Source organism: Pongo abelii, chromosome 6 (genome assembly GCF_028885655.2).
Source record: "Pongo abelii isolate AG06213 chromosome 6, NHGRI_mPonAbe1-v2.0_pri, whole genome shotgun sequence".
Taxonomy (NCBI): domain Eukaryota; kingdom Metazoa; phylum Chordata; class Mammalia; order Primates; family Hominidae; genus Pongo; species Pongo abelii.
In genome coordinates this window covers 64358921-64384022 of record NC_071991.2, presented here as the reverse complement: position 1 = coordinate 64384022, position 25102 = coordinate 64358921, and the positions used below count along the sequence as shown (strand labels likewise).

General features: G+C 38.4%; 2 protein-coding genes across 3 annotated transcripts in view; one reads left to right on the top strand and one right to left on the bottom strand.

Moving 5' to 3' along the window:
• ABCB5 (ATP binding cassette subfamily B member 5) overlaps positions 1–6834 on the top strand; it is a 145530-nt gene extending 138696 nt beyond the window's left edge. The window contains exons 27-28 of the mRNA XM_002818171.3: positions 3199–3345; positions 5259–6834. Of these exons, the coding sequence (XP_002818217.3) occupies positions 3199–3345; positions 5259–5456 (345 nt within the window). The 3' untranslated portion in view covers positions 5457–6834. The remainder of the gene's footprint in view (positions 1–3198; positions 3346–5258) is intronic.
• Positions 1–25102, bottom strand: part of SP8 (Sp8 transcription factor) — a 203312-nt gene that overhangs the window by 166521 nt on the left and 11689 nt on the right. The gene's annotated exons all lie outside the window — the stretch shown is intronic.

Sequence of the window (25102 nt, the reverse complement as noted above, 5' to 3'; positions counted from 1 at the left end):
AGCTATTTCCAGGAATAGGTTTTGAAGGCCTACAATAACAATTATAAAGTGAACTAAAACAAGAAAATTGATTCAAAAGATATTTTAAAAGTGGAATCAACAGGACTTGGCTCAAGATTCTTTCTGGAAAGTGAGCAAGGAAATGTACAATACACTAAGCAGCCTCATGGAATAAAACATGGAGCAGTGATGAGAGTCCAAAGGCTTCCCCCTACACACACACACACACACACATACACATACACACACACACACGCCACACACAAATTGTGTATATTTGATGAAAATTCATTTGGTGGCAAAATGATGTGAGGATATAATATAGTCCTTTATTATATTTATCCCACTAAGAATAAATAATCAAATACATCTGTACAAAATTCATGTATTTGATTACCAGTTGCTTCCCCAGATCCTTCTGGGGGTGTTAAATAATATATTATCTATTAAATATAGATAATATATCATATATGTATAATACATAGAATTTTTTCTTCTAAGGTTGAAAAAAAATCAGAATTCTTAAATACATACAACTCCAAGGGTTTCGGTAAGGGAGTGTGGATCTGTGTAACAGCTCAAACCAGAAGAGTGCAGAGCAAGGAGTCAATTTAGAACATGCTGAGTGTAATGTACTGCATCTACCACATATCTCATAGAAATATCCCACAGGCATTTGGAAATACAGGCCTGGGGCATAGGACAGAAGTGGAAGCAACACCGCCTTGACCTCAAGGATCCTCTGAGACACACATTAGGTGTAGTTCTCTCCTAATCTTCACAATATCACCCAGTGGCAGCTCTCAGTCAAGCCACATCCTTAAGTAGGACTTTGACCACTGGAACCACCCTGAAAATCCAACCCAGTGCCTGCAGGGATTCTCCAGAATGCAGTTGCTTTAGGATTAAACTCTGGTGTTACCTCTAGGACACAACTGAATTTTACCTCCAGGTTCATATTAAGGAGCCATTACCCCTTGAGTTTCTCATAAAAGAGGTGATTTCAGGGCACTCACCATCCCAGTGATTGCCAGAAAATGGATTCAGATTTTCAGCTAAAGAGAAATTCTATGGTTCTTTGTTAAAAAACAAATAAAACCATCCTGGCTAACATGGTGAAACCCCGTCTCTACTGAAAACACAAAAAATTAGCCAGGCGTGCTGGCGGGCACCTGTAGTCCCAGCTACTAGGAGGCTGAGGCAGGAGAATGGCGTGAACCCGGGAGGCGGAGCTTGCAGTGAGCCGAGATCGCGTCACTGCACTCCAGCCTGGGCTACAGAGCGAGACTCCGTAAAATAAATAACAAACTAAATATGCTTAACAGTGGGCAAAACATCTGAATTTAGTTTTCATCCAATATGTTCTTTAAACTTACACACTCCTACAATCCAGAGAAGGCCAAAAACTGCAAAGTGATTCCTAAAGTAGTTTTGTATGTTCTTCAGCTGCCCCAGAAGAATTCATGTACAATTCAAGCTAGGCTGGCAGAAAGGGCTACAAGCTCATTATCATTCCTACCTCCCTTCCCGATTTTTAGTTTAAGATTGAATCCCCTCATTTAAATACAAACTTTGTAGTGTTTGGAAATGAATGGCAGACACAGTTTTATCTATGGTTCCAAATTTAACAAAATGCATTTTAGGAGGAAGGGGCCCAAGGCCTGCTAGTAGTCCCAGATAAATGACAGAGAAAACAGCGAAAGTCTGTGTTCTTTGTAGAGCATTCACTTCAGAGAAGATATTTTTACTAGGCTTTAGTAATTCAGACACCCGTCGTTTGCTACAAAGCATGCACCTAAGCATGTTAAACTGAAAAGTAAGCTTTGAGATGACGTAGACACATTTTGTTATAAGGTTATACCACAGGTTTGCGACACCAACTCTGTCCAAAATGCACTTCCTGAAGGCAGTCAGATGTGGAGAGAAAGGCAATTCCCTCAAGCTTCTCTAGGTTACCAACACAAAATGAACAGCTAGGAATCACAAGCTGCGTGTGAAATGCTGCTACAGGATTAATCTTTCCGGCTATACCCTTGGACCAGCTTTCTCAATGGAGCTGATCCATCTACACATTCTTGTCTAGGTACCAAGGGCTTACGTTTCTTACAAAAGTGCCAAAGGCCACTAGAAAGCAATGTGAAGCCTTGAAAGGAAGCAAAGTCAATGGGGCAATCTAAAAAGCAGGCAAGAACCTGCTTACCCCAACTGTACTGACCAGTTGTGATTCAGAGGACCACGATGGCTTCAAGATTTGGGTGAAATTTTCTTTACCCTTCCATGAAGGGAAACGCTGGAGAAATTGGGTTATTAGTAAGTAGAGGAATTATGAAAACACTGCGAAGTGCTAAATGTCACCATTACTACTTAGTGGCCTGAAAAGGTGCATAGACTGTTTCAAGATGCCAACCTGGCCAGGCACGGTGGCTCATGCCTGTAATCCCAACACTTTGGGAGGCCGAGGAGGGTGGATCACGAGGTCAGGAATTCAAGACCAGCCTGACCAACATGGTGAAACCCCATCTCTACTAAAAATACAAAAATTAGTCAGGCATGGTGGTGGGCACCTGTAATCCCAGCTACTTGGGAGGCTGAGGCAGAGAATTGCTTGAACCCAGGAGACGGAGGTTGCAGTGAGCCGAGATTGTGCCACTGCACTCTAGACTGGGTAACAGAGCGAGACTCTGTCTCAAAAAAAAAATGCCAGCCTAACTTATTTCCAGGAAGATGCATGTACCACTGAGACTCCTATCCCAGCATCTGTAAGGATGTGCCCATAGAGGCTTAGCAAGAGCCAAAGTGAAGAAACCTCATAATTTCCTTGTTGTTTTTACTACTGCGAATCATTTTAACCTGAAAATAGTAGGTAGTATAACGTAATGGAAAAGGATTTGTGTTTACTACGAACTTGTTTCTTGCCGATAATTTTTTTCTTATGCTTTAATTTGAAACATTTCTTTGTGGAAGCATAATGGCAGAGGTCTGCTGTGTGATCAGATTGGATATGTAAATGAGATGGTAGTGTTTACTGTGGCTTTAGCATTTATTTGCAACAAAGTCCAAGAATAGATTTCAACATTTGTTGGGACACAAATTTCAAGAGTAGCAAAATTTGAAATATTTAGATGGTTCTCGCCCACAGTTGCCAGGCTAATTTAAATAACCAAGACTTGCTTTCTTAATTGCATGCTCCTGTAATAGAAATACAACACACAAGTTGGACTGAAAGGAACACAGCTTTCTGGCGGCCAGAAACAAAGACTAGCTATTGCAAGGGCTCTTCTCCAAAAACCCAAAATTTTATTGTTGGATGAGGCCACTTCAGCCCTCGATAATGACAGTGAGAAGGTAACATCATTTTCTTTTATCTCAGAATATAATACCAAATATAAGAATCCAATAACATAGAAGAAACCAAGGTAAGTTTGGAAAAACAAAGGCCTGGAAAGAATTGTAGTTCTAAGGTCACCAGTTCCAATTAAGGCTTTGGACCTTTACAAAAAGGTCAGTAGGTGGTGGGGAGGTGGGAGACAGTTGAGACAGAGGGAATCTCATGTTCCAGAAAGATTTTCTCACTTAAATTTGTCTCATTATCAAAAGTGGACCAATTTTCAAAATGTTTTTTCATTCAAGGAAAGAGCCCAAGAAAAATAACTTTTCAATTTTATTATTACTCCAGTGATACCAAACAAACTAATAAGGTAATTCGTATGGGTAAAAGAGTAATCTATACTGCGGTGTCAGAGCCTGAGAGTTATTCTACCTTCTACAGACACAGCCTAGTTTGAGCGGGAAACAAGGAGGCAAAGGGACACGAGAAAATACTTGCACAGCAAGCTTCTCCAGCTGTTTGATTTTGCTATGTCCTTATCCCCTAGGAGTTTCTTGCACATGTAGGCACTTATTTAGTAAATGAACATTGGTTAAATGAATGATAATCATTAATATTTGTAGAGTATGCATTACATGCTATTATCTCAGTCTTCACAACAACATGACGAATGAGCTTCTTGTATTAGCATGCCCATTTTACAGATTAGCACACTAAGGCTTAGAAAGATTAAGTAACTTCTCTAAATTCTAATGGAGGGTATCTGACCTAAGAGCCCAGGCAGTTAATCCACCCATGATTGCTGCTTGCAGGTGATTATTATTCTTGATTCTCAAAGCAACAGTGTGTTATGAAAAATAAACAACAGCTAACTTTTGGGATCAGACATATCTGGGCTATAATCCTTACTTCATCAGTTACTAGCGTTATGACCTTGGTCTAACCTCAGTTCAGTTATCAGAAAAATAAAAATACTATCATTTTATGAGGTTATTGAAAGAATTTAAATGAGATATCCATCTTGGGAACATTTTATACATTCAACAAATATGGGTTTTCACCCTGCACTCCCACTTTATATAGCGTCATAACCTCACTGTTGGCTGAAATGCTATGTTAACAGGACAGTTCTACAGCTAAATCCTACCAAAAACAAATCTATGAGAGAAAATTAGATAAATAAATTAGACAATTCTACTTAGGTATACTACTTAGAAATACTACTTCCTGAGTTTGAGTTTAGAACTACTCAAAGAAATAATAGTAGAAATTTGAGTAGTATTAGAACTACTCAAAGAAATTGTAGTAGAAATACTACTATAATTCTACTTAGAAATACTACTTCCTGACTGTGAGTTTAGAACCACTAACATATAAACAACTATTTCATTTTTATTCATTCTCACAAATGCTTTTCCCCTGAAAGTCTTACATAATGTATCTGTAGTTAATCTTTCTTTCTTTTTTTTTTAAATGGAGTTTCACTCTTGTCACCTAGGCTGGAGTGCAATGGTGCGATCTCAGCTCATGGTAACCTCCACCTCTCAGGTTCAAGTGATTCTCCTACCTCAGCCTCCCAAATAGCTGGGATTACAGGTGCCCGCCACCACGCCCGGCTAATTTTGTATTTTTAGTAGAGATGGGATTTCTCCATGTTGATCAGGCTGGTCTCGAACTCCTGACCTCAGGTGATCTGCCTGCCTTGGCCTCCCAAAGTGCTGGGATTACAGGCATGAGCCACCATGCCAAGCTTTAGTTAATCTTTCTAGATTTCTATTGAGTAGGGTGATTATTTTACAAGTAGGGCAATTCCTTTGGGGACAAGCAAATAAAGCAAAGAATGTTATTAGATTACCTTAATTGATTTGACTTAGGTAAGTTTACTAACATCTAACTCAAACTGGTGATCACAGGTCTTTCTCTCTTCCAGGTGGTTCAGCATGCCCTTGATAAAGCCAGGACGGGAAGGACATGCCTAGTGGTCACTCACAGGCTCTCTGCAATTCAGAATGCAGATTTGATAGTGGTTCTGCACAATGGAAAGATAAAGGAACAAGGAACTCATCAAGAGCTCCTGAGAAATCGAGACATATATTTTAAGTTAGTAAATGCACAGTCAGTGCAGTGATGCTGTTGAGGTAGCACATATTTTGATGTTCGCGTAATGCAAAGGAGTATTTAGTAATTACTTGGCAAGCTTTGATCTCTTTTATTGCATGTATCAATACCTAGAATCATGCTACTCAAGTACATACATGTTCTATTCACACACCATCTGACCTTCAGATTTTTAAAAGGAAGCAAAAATTTGCTTATTTCATGTAAATGAAATAATGCTTATATCCTTCACTTTATAATTCTAGCACATTTGCTTGTAAAGCAGTTTTCTACAAAGTGAATTTATTTCCCATCAACTTCTGCTATAAAGTTGGAAATATGTTTCCAGGGGGAATATTATCCAGTTAACCATGTTGAAGATTTTAGCAAAGGGAGTGTAAGATAGAGTGGGGCCCGTAGCATTGCAGGGAGAGTGTCTTTAACTTGGAATTTTGTTCTGCAGCATATATTACAGTACTTTTGCTAGTCTCTTTTCTCCAGACCGTAGGGATTTCTCTCAATAAGTATTCACTATTTCTCTAAATTTTATTCTATTTTTTTTGTTGTGCAGGGAATAGAAAGGATTACAATGTAAAATTTCTGGGAGGATTAGGTAGCTATCTCCTACTTCACCAGTAAGTGAAGTGCCTCACATGAGCCATCCCAAAGATTCATTATTCCAAACTTTGGGTTTGGCAGTATAAGTCACAGGCCTGCCTGTTTATGAACACTTACTTACTTAAAATAAGAGCTACTTTTGGGCCAGGTGTGGTGGCTCACGCCTTTAATCCCAGAACTTTGGGAGGCCAAGGAGGGTGGATCACTTGAGGTCAGGAGTTCGAGACCAGCCTGGCCAACATGGTGAAACCCCGTCTTTACTAAAAATACAAAAATTAGCCAATCTTGGTGGCGGGCACCTGTAATCCCAGATACTTGGGAGGCTGAGGCAGGAGAATCATTTGAACCTAGGAGGCAGAGGTTGCAGTGAGCCGAGATCGCACCACTGCACTCCAGCCTGGGCAACAGAGCAAGACTCCATCTCAAAAAATAATAAATAAGAGCTACTTTTATTGTGGGTGAAAATTTTTAAATGTCTTTCTCTATAATAAAATAATTTCCTTACATTTTATATATACTTTATCATATATAATGTGTAAATGATTTTAAAGTTCTGTGTAAATAACAATATTGGTAAAATGAGTTACATTTTCAACTTACTTAAATATGTAATGTCGCCTGGTGATTTTATCTTTATTCTTCAGTGTATTTTCTTCCATTTACACATTCAGCTAGCCTCTCTAAAGTGTACTCTACCAATAATTGAAATCTTATTAAACAAAATTAAAACCAATTTATATATTATGCTGCTTTCCTTAAAATGCAAAATAAAAATAAGAGTGGGGACTTGAGAATCAGATGCATTGTTTAGACGCATTGGCACTGACTGCCATGTGGTTATTTTGCTATGCATGGATATAGAGCTCTTGGTAGCTTCTCTTCCCAGGGTAGGGTAGACAACAGGAAAAGATAAATATAGTATGGACATGCTCAGAACCTCAGAGCAGGAGCACCACAGGCTCCAATTCTGTAATCCCTCCTAGAGGGGCAAATACAGTACCTGAAATGCCTGCTTACCCTTTGAACCTATCGACATCTGCCCCATACCTATAGATATCAGTAAAACACATTCCTTTCTAATGTATAACCCTGCTAGTTTTTATTTCCATTTTATTTCTAATGAGTTTAAAGAATGCTTCACAGGCAGAATTCTCATCAATAAAGCCACTGCCTGCACTGGACCAAGCAACCATGCTGAGAATTGGGGTCCCAAAGAGTTTTTAAGGATTTGTAAGGTTATCAGCTGATGAAGGCAGAAAGTAGGTAGAGATCAACTACTTTTTAGGGGTTGCCACAATTTAAAAGTTTTTCTTTTTTTTTTTTTTTTTTTAGACGGAGTTTCACTCCTGTTGCCCAGGCTGGAGTGCAATGGCGCAATCTTGGCTCACCACAACATCCGCCTCCCGGGTTCAAGAGATTCTCCTGCCTCAGCCTCCTGAGTAGCTGGGATTATGGGCATGCACCACCACGCCCAGCTAATTTTGTATTTTTAGTAGAGACGGGGTTTGTCCATGTTGGTCAGGCTAGTCTTGAACTCCCGACCTCAGGTGATCCGCCCGCCTCGGCCTCCCAAAATGCTAGTATTATAGACATGAGCCACCGTGCCTGGCCAACAATTTAAAGGTTTAAAATTGCTGTACTGTACTTAAAGTTGTGTTTAAAATATATCATTTTCATTAAAACAATAGTTATCAGTTTTATAGGCATGACTTTTTATGACTTTTTAATTCTTGCACTTTTCTTTTCTTTCTTTCTTTCTTTTTTTTTTTTTTTTTTTGAGACAGACTCTAGCTCTGTTGCCCAGGCTAGAATGCAGAGGTGCAATCTCAGTTCACTGCATCCTTGACCTCCTGGGCTCAAGAGATCCTCCTACCTCAGCCTCTCAAGTAGCTGGGGCTACAGGCCTGCACCACCACACCCGGCTAATTTTTGTTTTTGATTTTTTAAACATAGGGTTTCACCATGTTGCCCAGGCTGGTCTGGAACTCCTGGGCTCAAGTGAACCACCCCAGTAGGCCCCAAACGTACTGGGATTACAGGTGTGAGCCACCCCGCCCTGTGTCCTACACTTTCCTTTTTTCTTTTTCTTTTTTTTTTTTTTTTTTTGGGAGATGGAGTCTCACTCTGTCGCCCAGGCTGGAGTGCAGTGGTGTGATCTCAGCTCACTGCAACCTCAGCCTCCCAGGTTCAAGTGATTATCCTGCCTCAGCCTCACAAGTAGCTGGAACTACAGGTGTGCACCACCACATCTGGCCAATTTTTGTACTTTTAGTAGAGATGGGGTTTCACTATGTTGGTCAGGCTGGTTTCGAACTCCTGACCTCATGATCCACCCACGTCAGCCTCCCAAAGTGCTGGAATTACAGGCGTGAGCCACTGCGCCTGGCCCCTACACTTTTCTTAAAGCAAGGTATTCTGTAGCCAAAAAAAGCTGAATTAGGCCAGGTGTGGTGGCTCACTCCTGTTATCCCATCACTTTGGGAAGCTGAGGCAGGCGGATCACTTGACGCCACGAGTTTGATATCAGACTGGCCACCATGGTGAAATCCTGTCTCTACTAAACATACAAAAATTAGTGGGGTGTGGTGATACATGCCTGTAGTCCCAGCTACTCAGGAGGCTGAGGCAGGAGAATCATTTGAACCTGGGAATCGGAGTTTGCAGTGAGCAGAGATGGTGCAATGCACTCCAGCCTGGGTGACAGAGGGAGATTCTGTCACCCCTACTTCCCACTCCCGTTCCCAGCCCAAAAAAGAAGCTAAATTAGGAATTGATATTTTTATCTAAACAAATAAATAAACAAAATGGTAATTCAGCAGATGTATTTATTTATTTTTATAATTTTAACTTTCATTTTAGATTCACAGGTACATGTGGAGTTCCTTTTACATGGGTATATTGCATGATGCTGAGGTCTGGGATACAATTGATCCCATCACCCAGGTAGTGAGCACAGTACTCAATAGATAGTTTTTCAACCCTCGGCCCCCTCGCTCCCCACTCTATTAGTCCCTGGTGTCTATTGTTGCCATCTTTATGTCCATACTTCAGCAGATTTAAATGTAAGTTTTACATGTCAAATCACTCATTAAATATTTTATAAATTAATTATTAAATAATACCATGCTTAGGTGTATAGCTTACAACTTGGTATTTACTAAAGGGCTTTAAGCAATGAATGCCAGATTATTCAGGGCACCAAATCAGTGAATTTAAGACATGTTGTCTTCTTATAGTGCCTTGGATATAGTAGATACTCAATAAATACTAGGTGATTCAGTTTGAAAAGTCAAAAATCATAGCAGGTATGCGTTACTGATACTAAGATGAGCACACACTTACTGGAAAGATGACCTGGTGAGCTTCAGTTGTTTTGCCTCAACACTCATGTATTAGAATCTCCCCGTCATGGGTATTATCAGTCATTGGTGACATACTCGATAGTTTACTTCTAGGCTAGGCTCGTTTAAGTCCATAAAAACTTTTTCTTTCCATTCTGATAGCAATTTTAATTGTAAATAAATTTTCAATTTTATTGTAATTAATTTTAGCCTTTTATCATAGTTTATGAGTTGGTTTAATTTATTTAATTTTGAAATAATTTGGTATTTGAGCATACATTGCCTGATTTATTTTAGAACATTGTGAGTCTAATTTCCCACAAGGCTTTTGTCTAGATTAAGGCATATTCCCTAGTTTCAAGGACTTCTGGTCTAAGGCAAACACTGATTTCTGCCAGTCATGACGCATAGCCTACCCCTTACTTGGATTGACCTCAATCCAAACTGTCTGAGCGTCCTTGCCCTTTGCTTCTCCTCTACCTCTGGGCTTGGATATAGTTATAAAACAAGAGACTAGAAGAAAGAATGAAACACCAGTTTAAAACAACATAACAAGGCCGGATGTGGTGGCTCACGCCTGTAATCCCAGCACTTTGGGAGGCCGAGGTGGGCGGATCACCCGAGGTCAGGAGTTCAAGACCAGCCTGACCAACATGGTGAAACCCCGTCTCTACTAAAAATACAAAAATCACCCAGGCATGATGGTGCATGCCTGTAATCCCAGCTACTTGGGAGGCTGAGGCAGGAGAATCACTTGAACCCGGGAGGCGGAGGTTGCAGTGAGCCGAGATTGCACCACTGCACTCCAGCCTGGGCATCACAGGAAGACTCTACCTCAAAAAAAAAAAACACCTGGCCTAGAAAATCCTAAATACAATGAAGGCAGCTGTCCAGAGAGATCAAGATCCATCAGAGTCATCTGTAAATATTAGTGTGTTACAGCAGTGGTCCCCAATCCCCAGACCATGGACCAGTACTAATCCATGGCCTGTTAGGAACCGGGCTGCATAGCAGGAGGTGAGCAGTGGGTAGGCAAGTGAAGCACAGTAGGAGGTGAGCAGTGGGTAAGCAAGTGAAGCATCATCTGTATTTACAGCTGCAGCCGTTCTCCATGGCTAGCATTACTGCCTAAGCTCTGCCTCCTGTCAGATCAGTGGTGGCATTAGATTCTCAGAAAAGCGCGAACCCAATTGTGAACTACACATGCGAGAGATCTGGGTTGCGTGCTTTTTATGAGAATCTAATGCCTGATGATCTGTCACTGTCTCCCATCATCCCCAGATGGGACCATCTAGTTGCAGGAAAACAAGCTCAGGTCTCCCACTGGTCCTACATTATGGTGATTTGTATAATTATTTTATTACATGCTACAATGTAATCATAATAGAAATAAAGTACTCAATAAATGTAAAAATGCACTTGAATCATCCCAAAACCATTGCCCCGCTTCCCCGGTCCATGGAAAAACCGTCTTCCAGGAAACTGGTCCCTGGTGCCAAAAAGGTTAGGGACTGCTGTTACAGTAGCTCTCAGCCATCATATCTTATCTGTTAAACTGCCCTTCCTTTGTAAGAGGGAGGGCTACTCAGTGAGTCTTAAAATAATTGAAACACCAATGAGGATACCAGTGGAATAAAAACAATTTAACAAGGATAAGGTATGACACAGATGTCAGTGAAACGAAACAAAACAACATCACACCTGTTTTAAAACTAACCCAGCCAACCTATTTTATATATTACCACTCCTTAAAACAAGTCATGGTATGTTCTCATGTTAAATCAACTTAGGTCATAGCTAATAAACTGATTTGCAGCCCACTCAATGTGTCAGTTTCATAGCATGCAGAGTATATCATAGCGTTACATATGACCTACTCTATGAAAATATTTCCTAGGTTATTGTCAACTTATGTATTCATTGCTTTGGTTCTGAGCTCTTATTCCAAGAGGGTTTGTGAAGTGGAATTATAAATTGATTGGAAATAGTCCAGAGAGGAAACTGGGAAGATTGGAAATGGAGGAATGAGGGTAGAGGGTTTGGGGTATACAGTAGCTTTCAAGCCTTTATTTATTTCTCTGCCATTTGTAATAATTACCACAAATTTTAAAGCTCATTTAAAAACCATAATTATAAAAAATGCATGGATCAACCAAATATCTATAAATAGCACCTCAAGTCTATAAATAGTACCTCAACTTGCCCCGTTTTAGCAAAGCCACACTGATGAAGCCCATATTACCTTCCTAATGCTGCTGTAACAAATTATCACAAACATAATGGTGAAAGAATACAAATTTATTACCTTACAGCTCTGGAAGTCAAAAGTTTAAAATCAGTCTCTTTGGGCTAAAATCAAAGGTGTCATTCCTTCTACAGTCTCTAGAGAAATCTGTTCCTTGTTCTTTTTCCCAGTTCCAGAAGCTTCTAGATGGCCTGCATTCCTTGGACCTCTGCTTCCTTCATCAAACCTCCATCTCTCTCTGCCTCTGCCATCCTTGTACTCTTATAAGGACCCTTATGATCACACTGGGCCCTCATGGATAATCCAATATAATTTTCCCATCTCAAGATTCTTAAACTTAAAAAAAAAAAAAAAAGATTCTTAATCACATCTGCAAAGTCCCTTTTGCCATGTAACGTCACATGTTCACAGGTTCCAGGAAAGAGGATGCAGACATTTGCAGAAGGCTATTACTTAGCCTTCCACAAAGCCTATCTATTTGAATTTTTATTCCATGGAGAAGGCAAGCCAAATTTTTCACAGCTTTGCGTTGAGTAAAAGCTCAATCCAACGTCATCATTATACACAGAAAGCAAAAACTCACATATCTAGCCTTCAAGTCATGTGCTTTTTCCATTGCAACATGCTACTCCTACACTGATGCTGGGCCAGGACTTGGAAGGTGTTTGTCTTTCTCTCTTGTGCTACCGAATTCCTCTATTGCTGCGATTTCCTTTTGTCCTAGACTAGATTTATTTACTAAAAGCTTATAGTAAATTCTACTTTTTTTTTTTTTTTTTTTTTTTGAGACGGGCTTTTGGTCTGTCACCCAGGCTAGAGTGCAGTGGCATGATCTTGGCTCCCTGCAACCTCCACCTCTCGGGTTCAAGCAATTCTCCTGCCTCAGCCTCCTGAGAAGCTGGGATTACAGGTGCCCGCCACCACACCCAGCTAATTTTTGTATTTTTAGTAGAGATGGGGTTTTGCCATGTTGGCCAGGCTGGTCTTGAACCCCTGACCTCAGGTGATCACCCACCTCAGCCTCCCAAAGTGCTGGGATTATAGGCGTGAGCCCCTATGCCTGGCACTAGCATCATTATTCTACTGTCTTAGCATCATTATTCTTTCTACTAAATAATTCTACTGTCTTAGCATCAGTCTACTGACAGCAAATTCTACTGTCTTAGCATCATTATTCTTTCTACTAAATAATTTTATTTGCCAGCAAGTTAAAATGGCATCATTAATACTGTAAGTATATAAGCTTTCACAAACTATTGAGCCAGTACACTTTTGAATTTTCCTAAAACTATTTCAGACTACTGCTTCTAATGATGGCCGATTTTTTTTAATGAAATGTTTCATATGGCATGTCACTTTCAGTACATTATCTCATTTAGTCCTCACATTGCCTCTATAATGGCAGATATTATTGATACTATCTATTTTTAAAGAAAACTAAAGCTTAAGGAAATTAAGTAACTTGTTGAGAGTTAGAATCTGATTCAGAACCTTTTCTTTCTAACACCAGAGCCTAGAGTCTTGATTGTAGCACCAAGGTCTTCTGTCCACAATTTATTCAGGCAAGATAGCTGATGCAGTCATGGCTCACAGAGTGCACTGGGTCAATGTGAGGATCAAACCAAAATTTTGGTAGCAGCTGCATGGTCTAATTAAATTAACCAGGCACACCCAGAAAATACTCTGTATCCACACCCCTAAAACAAGATTGAACTCAGCCCAAGGTAGGAGATCTGTTTTTCCTTTAGTGTTTACTTATACATATAAGTCTTGGGGATTCAGATACTTTTTGTATGGAGAAAATTGCAGAAATATGAGAATTTCAAGCCAAGAAAAATGGAGAAAGCAGCACACTTCTTAGAAAAAAGCATAGTACTTTGACTATAACGTCTGTGGAAATATTCTGAAAAGCATCGCCAGTGAAATTGAGCTTGCTGGGCACGTTTTCTTAGTGACTTATACTTAATTATCAAGGTTCAGTTTAATCCTACTAAATGTTTTTCTTTTTAAACTGTGTGAGTATCTGCTTAAAGAAGATGTTAGTTTACTGAGATTTCAGAAAAGCCAAAGTTAGACAAACAATTGGGTGTTTAAAACTGTAAATGCATGCATTGACTGCTCCACTGTTAGACTTAGGGAAAGTCTAATAAGCCAGTCTGTGTATTTTATATTTAAATGATGGAATGCCATTATTTTTGAGCCAGGTAAAATTTCCTACTGAATGGGGGTATTTCATCTAATCAACTTTACTACATCACAGTAAAACAATGCATGGCTGAAATATTTTCTACCCAGTTGAAAGTCAAGAAGAGATTTTAGGAAAATGGTTGAAACTGTTAAATTACCAGAACATTCTGGACAAATGAAGCAAAAAGAAGGATGGAAGACAGGAAGACAGGCAGGCAGGAAGGAAGGGAGACAGACTGAATATTTGAATACACTCAAACAATTTTTAAAAATGTAATACACACTAGTAATCAGCTTAGGACTGGAAGTATAAAATACTCCACCTTCAAATCCTCGGAAAACCTTAAAAAAAAGTGATACACATTTAAATTTATTTATTTATTTTTTGAGATGGAGTTTCACTCTTGTTGCCCAGGCTGGAGTGCAATGGTGTGATCTCGGCTCACTGCAACCTCCGCCTCCCAGGTTCAAGCGATTCTCCTGTCTCAGCCTCCTAAGTAGCTGGAATTACAGGTGCATGCCACCATGCCCGGCTAATTTTTGCATTTTTAGTAGAGACAGGGTTTCATCATATTGGTCAGGCTGGTCTCGAACTCCTGACCTCAGGAGATCTCCCTGCCTCGGCCTCCCAAAGTGCTGGGATTACAGGCATGAGCCACCACACCTGGCCTACACATGTAAATTTAAATTCCTAGTCCTACACCCCCAGTTCAGGCAGAATTACACCTAGTCCACATTAGTTTCATAAATTCCTTTAATCTCCAATTTCCTAGAGCTACGTCCCCCTGAGAAGAGATGGGTTAGTGAGTAACAAATTAGCCAAAAAAAAGGGGAGGGCAGGGAGCCTGGCTCTCATAAGAGGCCAAAGGAAAAGAGGAGAAGTGGAAGGTGGTTCATCAAGAATCAGAGCATGGTCAACATGGTTCCCAAAGATGCCGAAGAAGAAACCTCCAAAGTAACAAAGAGAAGATAAATGTGTTCAATTAATAACTCTGGGAAATCCATGTGGATATTGAGAAATGCAGAGAGAATTGTCAAATGGAATGTTTCTATCACTTAGAAGTAGTAACAATAAGATAATGTGAAATGCCAGGCGAGGTGGCTCATGCCTGTAATTCCAGCACTTTGGGAGGCCGAGGTGGGCTGATCACTTGAGGTCAGGAGTTCAAGACCAGTCTGGCCAACATACTGAAACTCCATCTCTACTAAAAATACAAAAATTAGCTGGTCATGGTGGTGGACACCTGTAGTCCTAGGTACTCAGGAGGCTGAGGCAAGGGAATCACTTGAACCTGGGAGGCAGAGGTTGCAGTGAGCTGAGATCACACCACTGCACTGGGTCACAGAGCGAGACTCCATCTCAAAATAATAATAATAAGAAGAAGAAGAAGAAATAAGCTAGAACTATTAAAATAAATTCATATTTATTGAACACACATATATCAGGCTTAATAAGTGGTTGAGCCTTATAGGCATTAACTTACTGACAAGAAGATACACTCTATTGTTATTCAAATTTTACCAAATGGGGAAACTGAGCCACTGGGTAGTTAAGGAAACTTACCAAGGTCAAATAGCAAGGAAGTGACAGAATGAGGAGTCAATGCAGAAAAATCTGACTCCATAGGCCACACTGAGCTGACTCCATAGGCCACACTGAGCTAATTCATTGTCTCTCTAAGATGGAATTGGAAACAGTTGTACATATAGAAGTAACTTGAGTTGTACATATAGAAGTAACTTGCTGTTTGCCTCCTCCTTACATTGCAAAAATGCAAAGGTACACAGTTCTTCTTTGGTTATTTTAATGCGAAACTAGATTTTTTTCTGCCCACCCACACTCTGAAAAAAAAATCTTCTACATAACCCAATTACAGCTTGGAAGCCTTAGAAATACAGCTGCTCCAGCAATAACACATTTTCCCTGTGACTCTTCATTTTTCTCTACCTTCCAAAAAACATACTCCCAAGTGTATGGGGAGATTAGACCCTGGCTTCTACACAGATTGTCTCTCACTGTTGAATCATCCCTGCTATCTTTATTTTCAGGGTGTTTATCGAAATTCTTTTGTTCCATTTGCAACCCACTTGCTGATGTATCATTCCTCTCTTTAGTTAAGATTTTAAAAAATCCTGATAGCTGTATCATGCTAAAACCAAGACAGACTTACAAATATTGAAATTGAAAAAAAAAAGTAGTAACACATGCATTGGGTGAAGTGTTGGCTAAGGTGGAGTCATCAAAAGTGGTTTGGAGCTGTGCACAGCAGTGAGCACCTATAGTCCCAGCTACTCAGGAGGCTGAGGCAAGAGGATTGCTTGAGCACAGGAGTTCGAGGCCATCCTGGGCAACATAGTGAGACTCCATTTCGAAAAGAAAAAAAAAAGTGGTTGCAGTTTGCTTACATATAGTGAGGCTCCTAATCATATGAATGACTTTCTAAATATTGTAAAATAAATACAGCTTAGGACTGGAAGTATAAAATACTCCACTTTCAAATCCTCAGAAAACCTAAAAAAAAAAAAGTGATATACATTAAATTTATTTATTATTTTATTTATTTATTATTTTATTTATTTATTTATTTTTTGAGACGGAGTTTCACTCTTGTCATTTACAAGTAATGACATTGTTTTAAAATTGGAATGTCTTGTGATGGGCTATAAAATTTTATATATTTTCATATATTACCAGAAGTTCTTATGACATTAGCCTAGACAAAATAAAACCATTTGGAGAGACCACTAATAAATTATATCAGAAACCCAGCATAGACAAACCAGCAAGAGAAGTGCAAATATCATGAAATTTTGATCATGCACTTCTGAAATAGAAAGAAAATACACCATGGTTTTTCTCTTATATCTATTGTATTTCAGGTTGCTCCTTCAATGAAAATTGGAATCTTTGCAGAAAATCCAATCTATCAGACAAGAGTTAACCTTTTTCCATATTATTTTTTCGATGTAGATTATAGAGCCAAAGATAAAAAACAGTTAGATGTATTCAAGCAAATTCTTCTAAAATGTCTAACATCTTAGTAGAGCATATAAACTAAGGACCCAACAGCTCACCTCTAGCTCTAAGTCTGAGGTCCACTGAGTGGCATCAAAGAGGTACAGTGATGAGCAAACTTTTAAGAGAATGTCCGTAGCTGGTGTCAGAATCTCAAAAGAGTTTGTTAATCCAAAAAAGGATGAGAAGCACTGTTCTAGACAAAACAAAACCCTGTCTACAAAATCAGTCACTTTATATATAGAATTCATGAGTAGGAGTTTTAAACTGGAGTATGGATGGAACAATTAATGAAGTTCAATAAATGCTAACTTATTTTCTCTCTCGTAACATACAATAGTTTTAAAAAGACATAGGAGGTGGGGCACAGTGGCTCACATCTATAATCCCAGCATTTTGGGAGGCCCAGGCAGGAGGATCACTTGAGCCTGGGAGTTGAGACCAGCCTGGGCAACATAGTGAGACCTCATCTCTACAAAAAATAAACAAAATTAGCCAGGCGTGGTGGCACATGCTTGTAGTCCCAGCTACTTGAGAAACTGAAGTGGGAGGACCGCTTGAGCCTGGCAGGTCGAGGCTGCAGTGAGCCACAATCAAGCCACTGCACTTCAGCCTGGGTGAAAGAGGAAGGCCCTGTCTTGAAAAAAGAATAAAAAAAGACATAGGCTGTTGCCTCCATTTTTTACTTTCTTTTCGATGTGTTCTGAATTTCTTATGTACAGTTAAAAGAAAGAGCTGTTACTTTTTAAAAAGTCTATCTAGCACCATCAGTGAACTCTTTCAGAATGCTATACAAAATGCAACATTTAAATTTGCTTAATAATCAAGTAACTCTATTTGAAGGAAAAACTAAACTAACCTCTTCCCCCTTGTAATAGTTTTAGACAAAAATAGATAAGATTTAATTCTGGGTAAATACATGTACACATACAGACCAAAGTTTAAGTTATTGTGACACACTTTGAGCATTTTAAAACTATAAAACTATAATGCCTACATATTGTTAAATTTTTAAATAGTTAAGTTTAGAGTCAGGGTAGGATGATGGGGTGATTATTTTTTCAAATGACGACTTTTTCTTAAATAAATAACACAAGAAGGCCAGGCTCGGTGGCTCACGCCTGTAATCCCAGCACTTTGGGAGGCCGAGGTGGGCAGATCACGAGGTCAGGCGATCGAGACCGTCCTGGCTAACATGGTGAAACTCCATCTCTACTAAAAATACAAAAAATTAGCCGGGCGTGGTGACGTGCGCCTGTAGTCCCAGCTACTCGGGAGGCTGAGGCAGGAGAATGGCGTGAACCCGGGAGGCGGAGCTTGCAGTGAGCCGAGATCAGGCCACTGCACTCCAGCCTGGGTGACAGAGCAAGACTCCATCTCAAAAAAAAAAAAAGAAAAAGAAATAACACAAGAAATATTTTACTTTTGTTTTACAATTAGAAGTTCTCAAATTATGACTGTGATACATGATCATGTGCAAGGCTTATTTTTAACCCAAATAAATTACTGAACAATAAGTAAGCATTCAGTATTTGTTGATTTGTTTTTTATTTTTAAACAAAAGCAAAAATATTATTTAAAACATCACTATAAGATAAGCTTGTGTCTACTACAAGCTGAGGCTGTATTAGAGAAATCGTGTTGTCCAAGCTCATCATCCTTTTTCCCTTCTCTCCCCTCAACAACTCAAAGATTGAAGACTTTTGGTGTTGATACGTAAACATTTCTTTCAAGTGCTAATGAATATGTCATTTTGGTATTACAGAACTTCATACTTGCAGAAGAATAACTCAATTATATAGCATTATATAAGAAACTTGACTTAGAAATAATGATTAACTAGATCTGATTTAACTGTTGTATGTTATTTCTCCAATGGCCATAAAATACCAGAAGTTTCATTTTTATTTTGTGAGACAAAGTCTCACTCTGTTGCCTAGCCTGGAGTGCAGTGACGCAATCTCAGCTCACTGCTACCTCTACCTCCTGGGTTCAAGTGATTCTCCTGCTTCAGCCCCCCACCCCTTTCCAGTAGCTGGGATTACAGGCACACGCCACTACACCTGGCTAATTTTTGTAGTAGAGACAGGGTTTCATCATGTTGGCCAGGCTGGTCTTGAACTCGTGACCTCAAGTAATCCTCCTGACTGGGCCTCCCAAAGTGCAGGGATTATAGGCATGAGCCACTGTGCCCGGCCCAGAATTTTTAAGTAGATCGTTTTGTCTAGCTATCATAGTTTATTCAAATCAAAGTCATTATCTATGGTGGCCATAAATGAATGAATTTGATTTAAAGGTCAATTTTGTAGCTTCATGCAGCCAGAGACCAAAATATCTACCTAAATCAGTTAACAAAGTAAAATATAAAAATCCTTTTTTTGTTTGTTTGTTTGTTTTTGAGACGGAGTCTTCCTCTGTCACCCAGGCTGGAGTGCAGTGGCGCGATCTCAGCTCACTGCAAGCTCCGCCTCCCGGGTTTACACCATTCTCCTGCCTCAGCCTCCCGAGTAGCTGGGACTCCAGGCACCTGCCACCAAGCCCGGCTAATTTTTTGTATTTTTAGTAGAGACAGGGTTTCACCGTGGTCTCAATCTCCTGACCTCGTGATCTGCCCGCCTCGGCCTCCCAAAGTGCTGGGATTACAGGCGTGAGTCACCGCCCCGGCTTTAAAATATAAAAATCTTAAGTTTTTTTGACATTCTGTAGACTCATTGATTGATTGAATTTTTCTTTCTTTGCTTTTTAATCAGTTAAAAGCTTTTTTCTCTCTCTGTCTTTTTTTGTTTGTTTCTACAACTGGTCACAAAGTTACAGCTTTTATAAAGGGTGCCACAGAAAAAGACACTTAGTAGAATTTAAGATTCAGATATGTTCAATTGAATCTATATTTTAGTATCATATGACAACATAAAATAATGTCCACTCTTTACTGAAACAATAGGTTGTTCCCACAAAATTCCTTTGTGAAATAATAACATAAAGTTGCATTTTGCCTACTTACTGTAGTCAATCTAGGACTAATAAAGGGAAAATGACTTTCCAGTCCCAGTTTAAAGGAACTATGTGGTGCAAAGGCTTGAAGTGAGTTTCTGCTTCCAGAATCAGCACTCTTTTCCCACAGAACATACTGCTTGGCCAGATCTTCTGCCTCATTTTGTGGTCAAGGGGACTCTCTTTCTCAAAGCAGGATAGCCGCAGAGAAACAATTCATGAAAGAGGACATTAAAATGGCAAATAAACATATGAAAAAAAAGTTTAGGGATCTAAAATTTATTAGACAATAATGAGATTCATTTATTTTTTAAAAAAGGAAAAAAAATTAAGAATTCAGGGCTGATTCTCTATACCACTGTTAGTTGGAATATAAACTGCTACATACTTATTGGGGAGTAACCTAGATCTACATCTAATCTCTATCTAGAGCCTTTAAAATGTTCTTATTCCTCAGGAATTCCTTCCTTTGGAAACAATCAGATATTAGAACAAGAAGTCATGCACAAGGATGTTCAATGCAGCATTGTGTATAATATTGATCATGTGGAAAAAAACTAAATATTCAGTATTACAGGAGTAGGTAAAATTTTAATATATGCATATTTAATACATGCATCCCATACAGTATTTTTAGCTATTTAAGATAAAGCTTGCAGAGAATTTTTTTTTTTTTAGACAGTTTCACTCTGTCGCCCAGACTGAAGTGCAGTGGCACAATCTCAGCTCACTGCAACCTCTGCCTCCTAGGTTCAAGAGATTCTCCTGCCTCAGCTTCCCAATTAGCTGGCCGGTGCCTGCCACCATGCCCAGCTAAATTTTTTTTTTTTTTTTTTTTTTTTTGAGACAGTGTCTCACTCTGTCACCCAGGCTGGAGTGCAGTGGCGCGATCTCGGCTCCCTGCAAGCTTTGCCTCCCAGGTTCACGCCATTCTCCTGCCTTAGCCTCCTGAGTAGCTGAGACTACAGGCACCCGCCACCATGCCCAGCTAATTTTTTTTTTTTTGTACTTTTAGTAGAGACAGGGTTTCACTGTGTTAGCCAGGAAGGTCTTGATCCCCTGACCTTGTGATCCACCCACCTCGGCCTCCTGAAGTGCTGGGATTACAGGCGTGAGCCACCGTGCCCGGAATGCCCAGCTAATTTTTGTATTTTTAGTAGAGACAGGGTTTCACCATGTTGCCCAGGCTGGTCTCGAACTCCTGACCTCAAGTGATCCACCCGCCTTGCCCTCCCAAAGTGCTAGGATTACAGGTGTGAGCCACTACACCTGGCCAATAATTTTTAATAGTAAGGAAAATTTATTTTAATATTATGGTGGGGAGGGGAAAGCAGGTTACAATCTTGCACATATATGTAAGAAAAAAATCACATAGAAAAAAGACTGTAGGTAACAACACAATTGTTGTGTCTGAGAAGTAGGATTAAGGTAATTTGTTTTCCCTGCTTCTTCACAATTTCTTATATTTTTCAGTGAGCATCCAATTGTCTCCAAAAACACTTACTGAAATGGAAAATCTATGGCTTAGGATGGAGGTGATATGATTAGACAAATTTGTACTTATATATGAATGCTTCCCTTATAATTCACAGAAGTAATTATATTTTTAAAGAAATATTTATTAACCCAAATGAGTATCTAATTGGTTTTATAAAACAAAGTAAAATGGAAAGATAAGTAGGGCAATTTGTGGGAGCCTGTACACTATTTAACTTCCCAGGGAGTGCTACTATCAAGCCAGCCTCCAAAATAAGATTTCCTAAGCTTTCCACTTTCCAGTTTCTCTTGAACCCTCATGGTAATAGCTATATCACCTGGTAAAAGCAAAATCTAAAGAGTAGCTGTCCTTTGAGGCTGGATCCTTGATACATCTTCTGTTTATGGGTAAAAAAATTCCCCGTATTGTTCTTAAGGATTTATCTGATTGGTATACATGGGCTGTTAATACTGTTTTCACTTATTCTGTATAAGGTATATGAAGGCAAGATAGAGGAACCTTAGGTGCCAGGGTCACTCTCCCTCTCATCCTTACTAGCCTGTATTCTGTATAAGCTATATAGACTTTTACTCATTACTTCTGGGCATAATCACAATAATTATCAAGAGATAGAAAACTATTAGAAAAAATTAAATTAATAGCATAAATGAACCAGAAAACAAACTGTTACATAAACATAATAGCTTGTTTCTTGAGGAAAATGGCATGAAAAAATGAGTGTTATTACCTTTATTTCCTAAAGCAATACTTCAACAGGAAAAAAAAGAAACTCTCCTGCAACAGAGAACTTCTTAGCTTCTGATTATTTGGCTATAATTTATGGAATACTTAGTAAATAAATTTGATACATAAGTACTAGTGCTACAACTTATATATGACTTCTAGAAATACAGGATTCCACATTTTGTACAAGTTAAGTGAGAGCGATTCAACCAGGGGATGGCTGTAAAGTACCTGAGGAACAGAATTTGTAAGAGCAAAACTTAATTATAGAGTCTCAACTGCAAAAATATAATAAACAGAAATGAGATTTTTTTTTTAGATATCTCCTTTTTTACAGCATTAATATTAGAAAGAAGGTGGAGAGGTTGACCAGCAATCATCAGCATAACATTTTTTTCTTGGAAGCTAGGTAAATGTAGGTTTTTCATAAGGTAGAGTAGTACTAGTGTTCTAAATGTATAAGGATAGTCCAGAATGAAGCCAAATGAGTTGAAAAAAAAAAGAAAAGCAAAAGAATAATAGGAAAATAAAATTTATATTTTCACCCTCCAGGTAACAAGCAAATCTTAATGTCCTGTATTATAACAAGTAAACCCTCTTTATGTCCTGTATGCCCGTTTTAAAATAGTACAGAATGCTACTATAAGCTTTCGTGAACAGTCACAGGCTACTTTGCTTTTACATAATCCTTTTTATTTTTTAGGTTTGTCCTTACAGATACGTAAAATTTATTTTTTAAAAAGAAGCAAAAATGAAAAATCAGCATATTTAATTAAATTTGGATTTCAAAAAACCAATCATTTTTAGAATAATATGACTCAAATATTGCATGAAGCATATTTATATTAAAAAATGATTTATTGTTTATTTGAAATTCAAATTTTACTGAATATCCTGTATTTTATCCGGCAATGCTAGGTATAGTGAAAACGTATTTTAAATAAAGAATATTTTCTTTTTTGATGAAATGCCTTACAATCTTACTTAAATAAGATGAAAATATATGCAAATATATTACTCCATGGAGTATAGAAGATACATTTATCTAAACTTGACAACAAAACTATTGAGTTTTAAAAGAGTCTTGCTCTGTCGCCTAGGCTGGAGTGCAGTGGTTTGATCTTGGCTCACTGCAACCTCCGCCTCCTGGGTTCAAGGGATTCTCCTGCCTCAGCCTCCTGAGTAGCTGGGACTACAGGCACGTGACACCACGCCTGGCTAATTTTTGTATTTTTAGTAGATAGAGGATTTCACCATGTTGGCCAGGCTGGTCTTGAACTCCTGACCTCAAGCGATCCACCCGCCTCAGCCTCCCAGAGTGCTGGGATTACAGGTGTGAGCCACTGCGCCTGGCAAGTTTTAAACGTTTCTATACTCTGACAAACTCAGTTTCTTAGCAAAAGTGATTCTAAAGTTTAAGTTTTAAAATACGGGGGAAATTAATTTAATTAGATTATTTATTTATATTTTTGTAGTAACTACATTAAAGAAAATAATAATGATTAAATAAGTCATTTTAAATTATAGGATAAAAAATAGGTATAAGTGACAAATAGAATATTACTATTTTGGATAATTTGAAGTGAGAACATGGACCATTTAAAATTTAATCTGATGCTTCCATACAAAAAATAAAAATGCAAAATGAAACTAAATATGTTTTCTTAGATTTTAGTTAACCATGAAAGAAACAAAACTTTGTTATAAGAAACTATATCTTAAAGACATATCCGTGAGGAAAAGCTTTCTACTTAACTTAATAATTTAGTACATAGTCTGTCTTGGAGGCAAATCCCAGCTGAGCATAAGAAGCTGAAAAAAAAATGGTCAGCAGTTTTCTAAACTACAACTTACCACTGACTGATAGGTGATGCATTTTTTTTTTGCCTTTATTTCTTCATTAAAAAAACTCAACTATATCAACATTGATTTCTTACATTTGACAAGTATACCATCATAATGTAAGATGTTAACAATAGGAAAAGCACAGGACCTCTCTATATTATTTTTACAACTTTTCTGTAAATCTAAAATTATTCCAAAATAAAAAGTTTACTCAAAAACTGAAGGGAAAAAAGAACATGCCACTGCTTTTGCAGCATAAAATAATAAAAGTAGTTCCAAACCCCTTCATGGACATAAATATTAATACTATTTCTTTACAGCGGGGATCTATTATACCTCTATTGTGAAAGTAATATTTTCTCTACAAAACAACAAGCAGAACTTCAAGAATGAAAAGTTCACCAAATCTGATTTTCCTAGATATACATACTAAAACACTTAAGTGAACACATCACTAAGCAATGCATTTCACATTTAATAATTACATATGAAATGAATTATTAATATATCATATGCTTTCTACTGAAAACTATACAGTATTCTGTAGCCAAAATATTTACAAGATTGTTTTAATGATCTCTGTTCATTGCTATGACAACATTCAATTGTGATACTCACTAAAATATGTCAATACTGAGGACACAATACTGAGGAAGTATAATGTATATGGACCTTAAACTTAACCACTGCAGTTTTAAGTCAAATAGTTATTCACTGGGAGAAAGAGCAAAAGTTACTTTGCCTCATAGTAAAAAGCCACTGAATTGTCATCTATAAAAACTTTCTTTTCTTAAAGTTTCGGGAGAAGTATAATTTAATGTTATAAAAAATATTTTGCCCTAAATAAAAACTTCATTTATCTATAGAAAAAGTCTGTGTAAATTCTGTTAAAGAGGATATATAACTCAGTAATATTTTTAAAGCTAAATAATGTGAATGTCTTTTAAACACATTTCCACCTGGTACTAGCTCCCCTCCCCACCTCCCTGCAATAAGGCTATTGTTTGTTAAGTTGAAAGGGGAAAGAACCTGCTTAGAAAAAAAATAATAATCATAAGAGATAGGCATGTAAGAGAAAAATGAAGCATTGATCAGTGTACAAGAATGAGCACAAAACTTCCTGAAATGATGGGAAACCTGATGATAGGGTGCCTACATAATTAGGGACATTAAATTGGGTGCAAAATTGGGCAGTACAAATCCTTTATTTTCA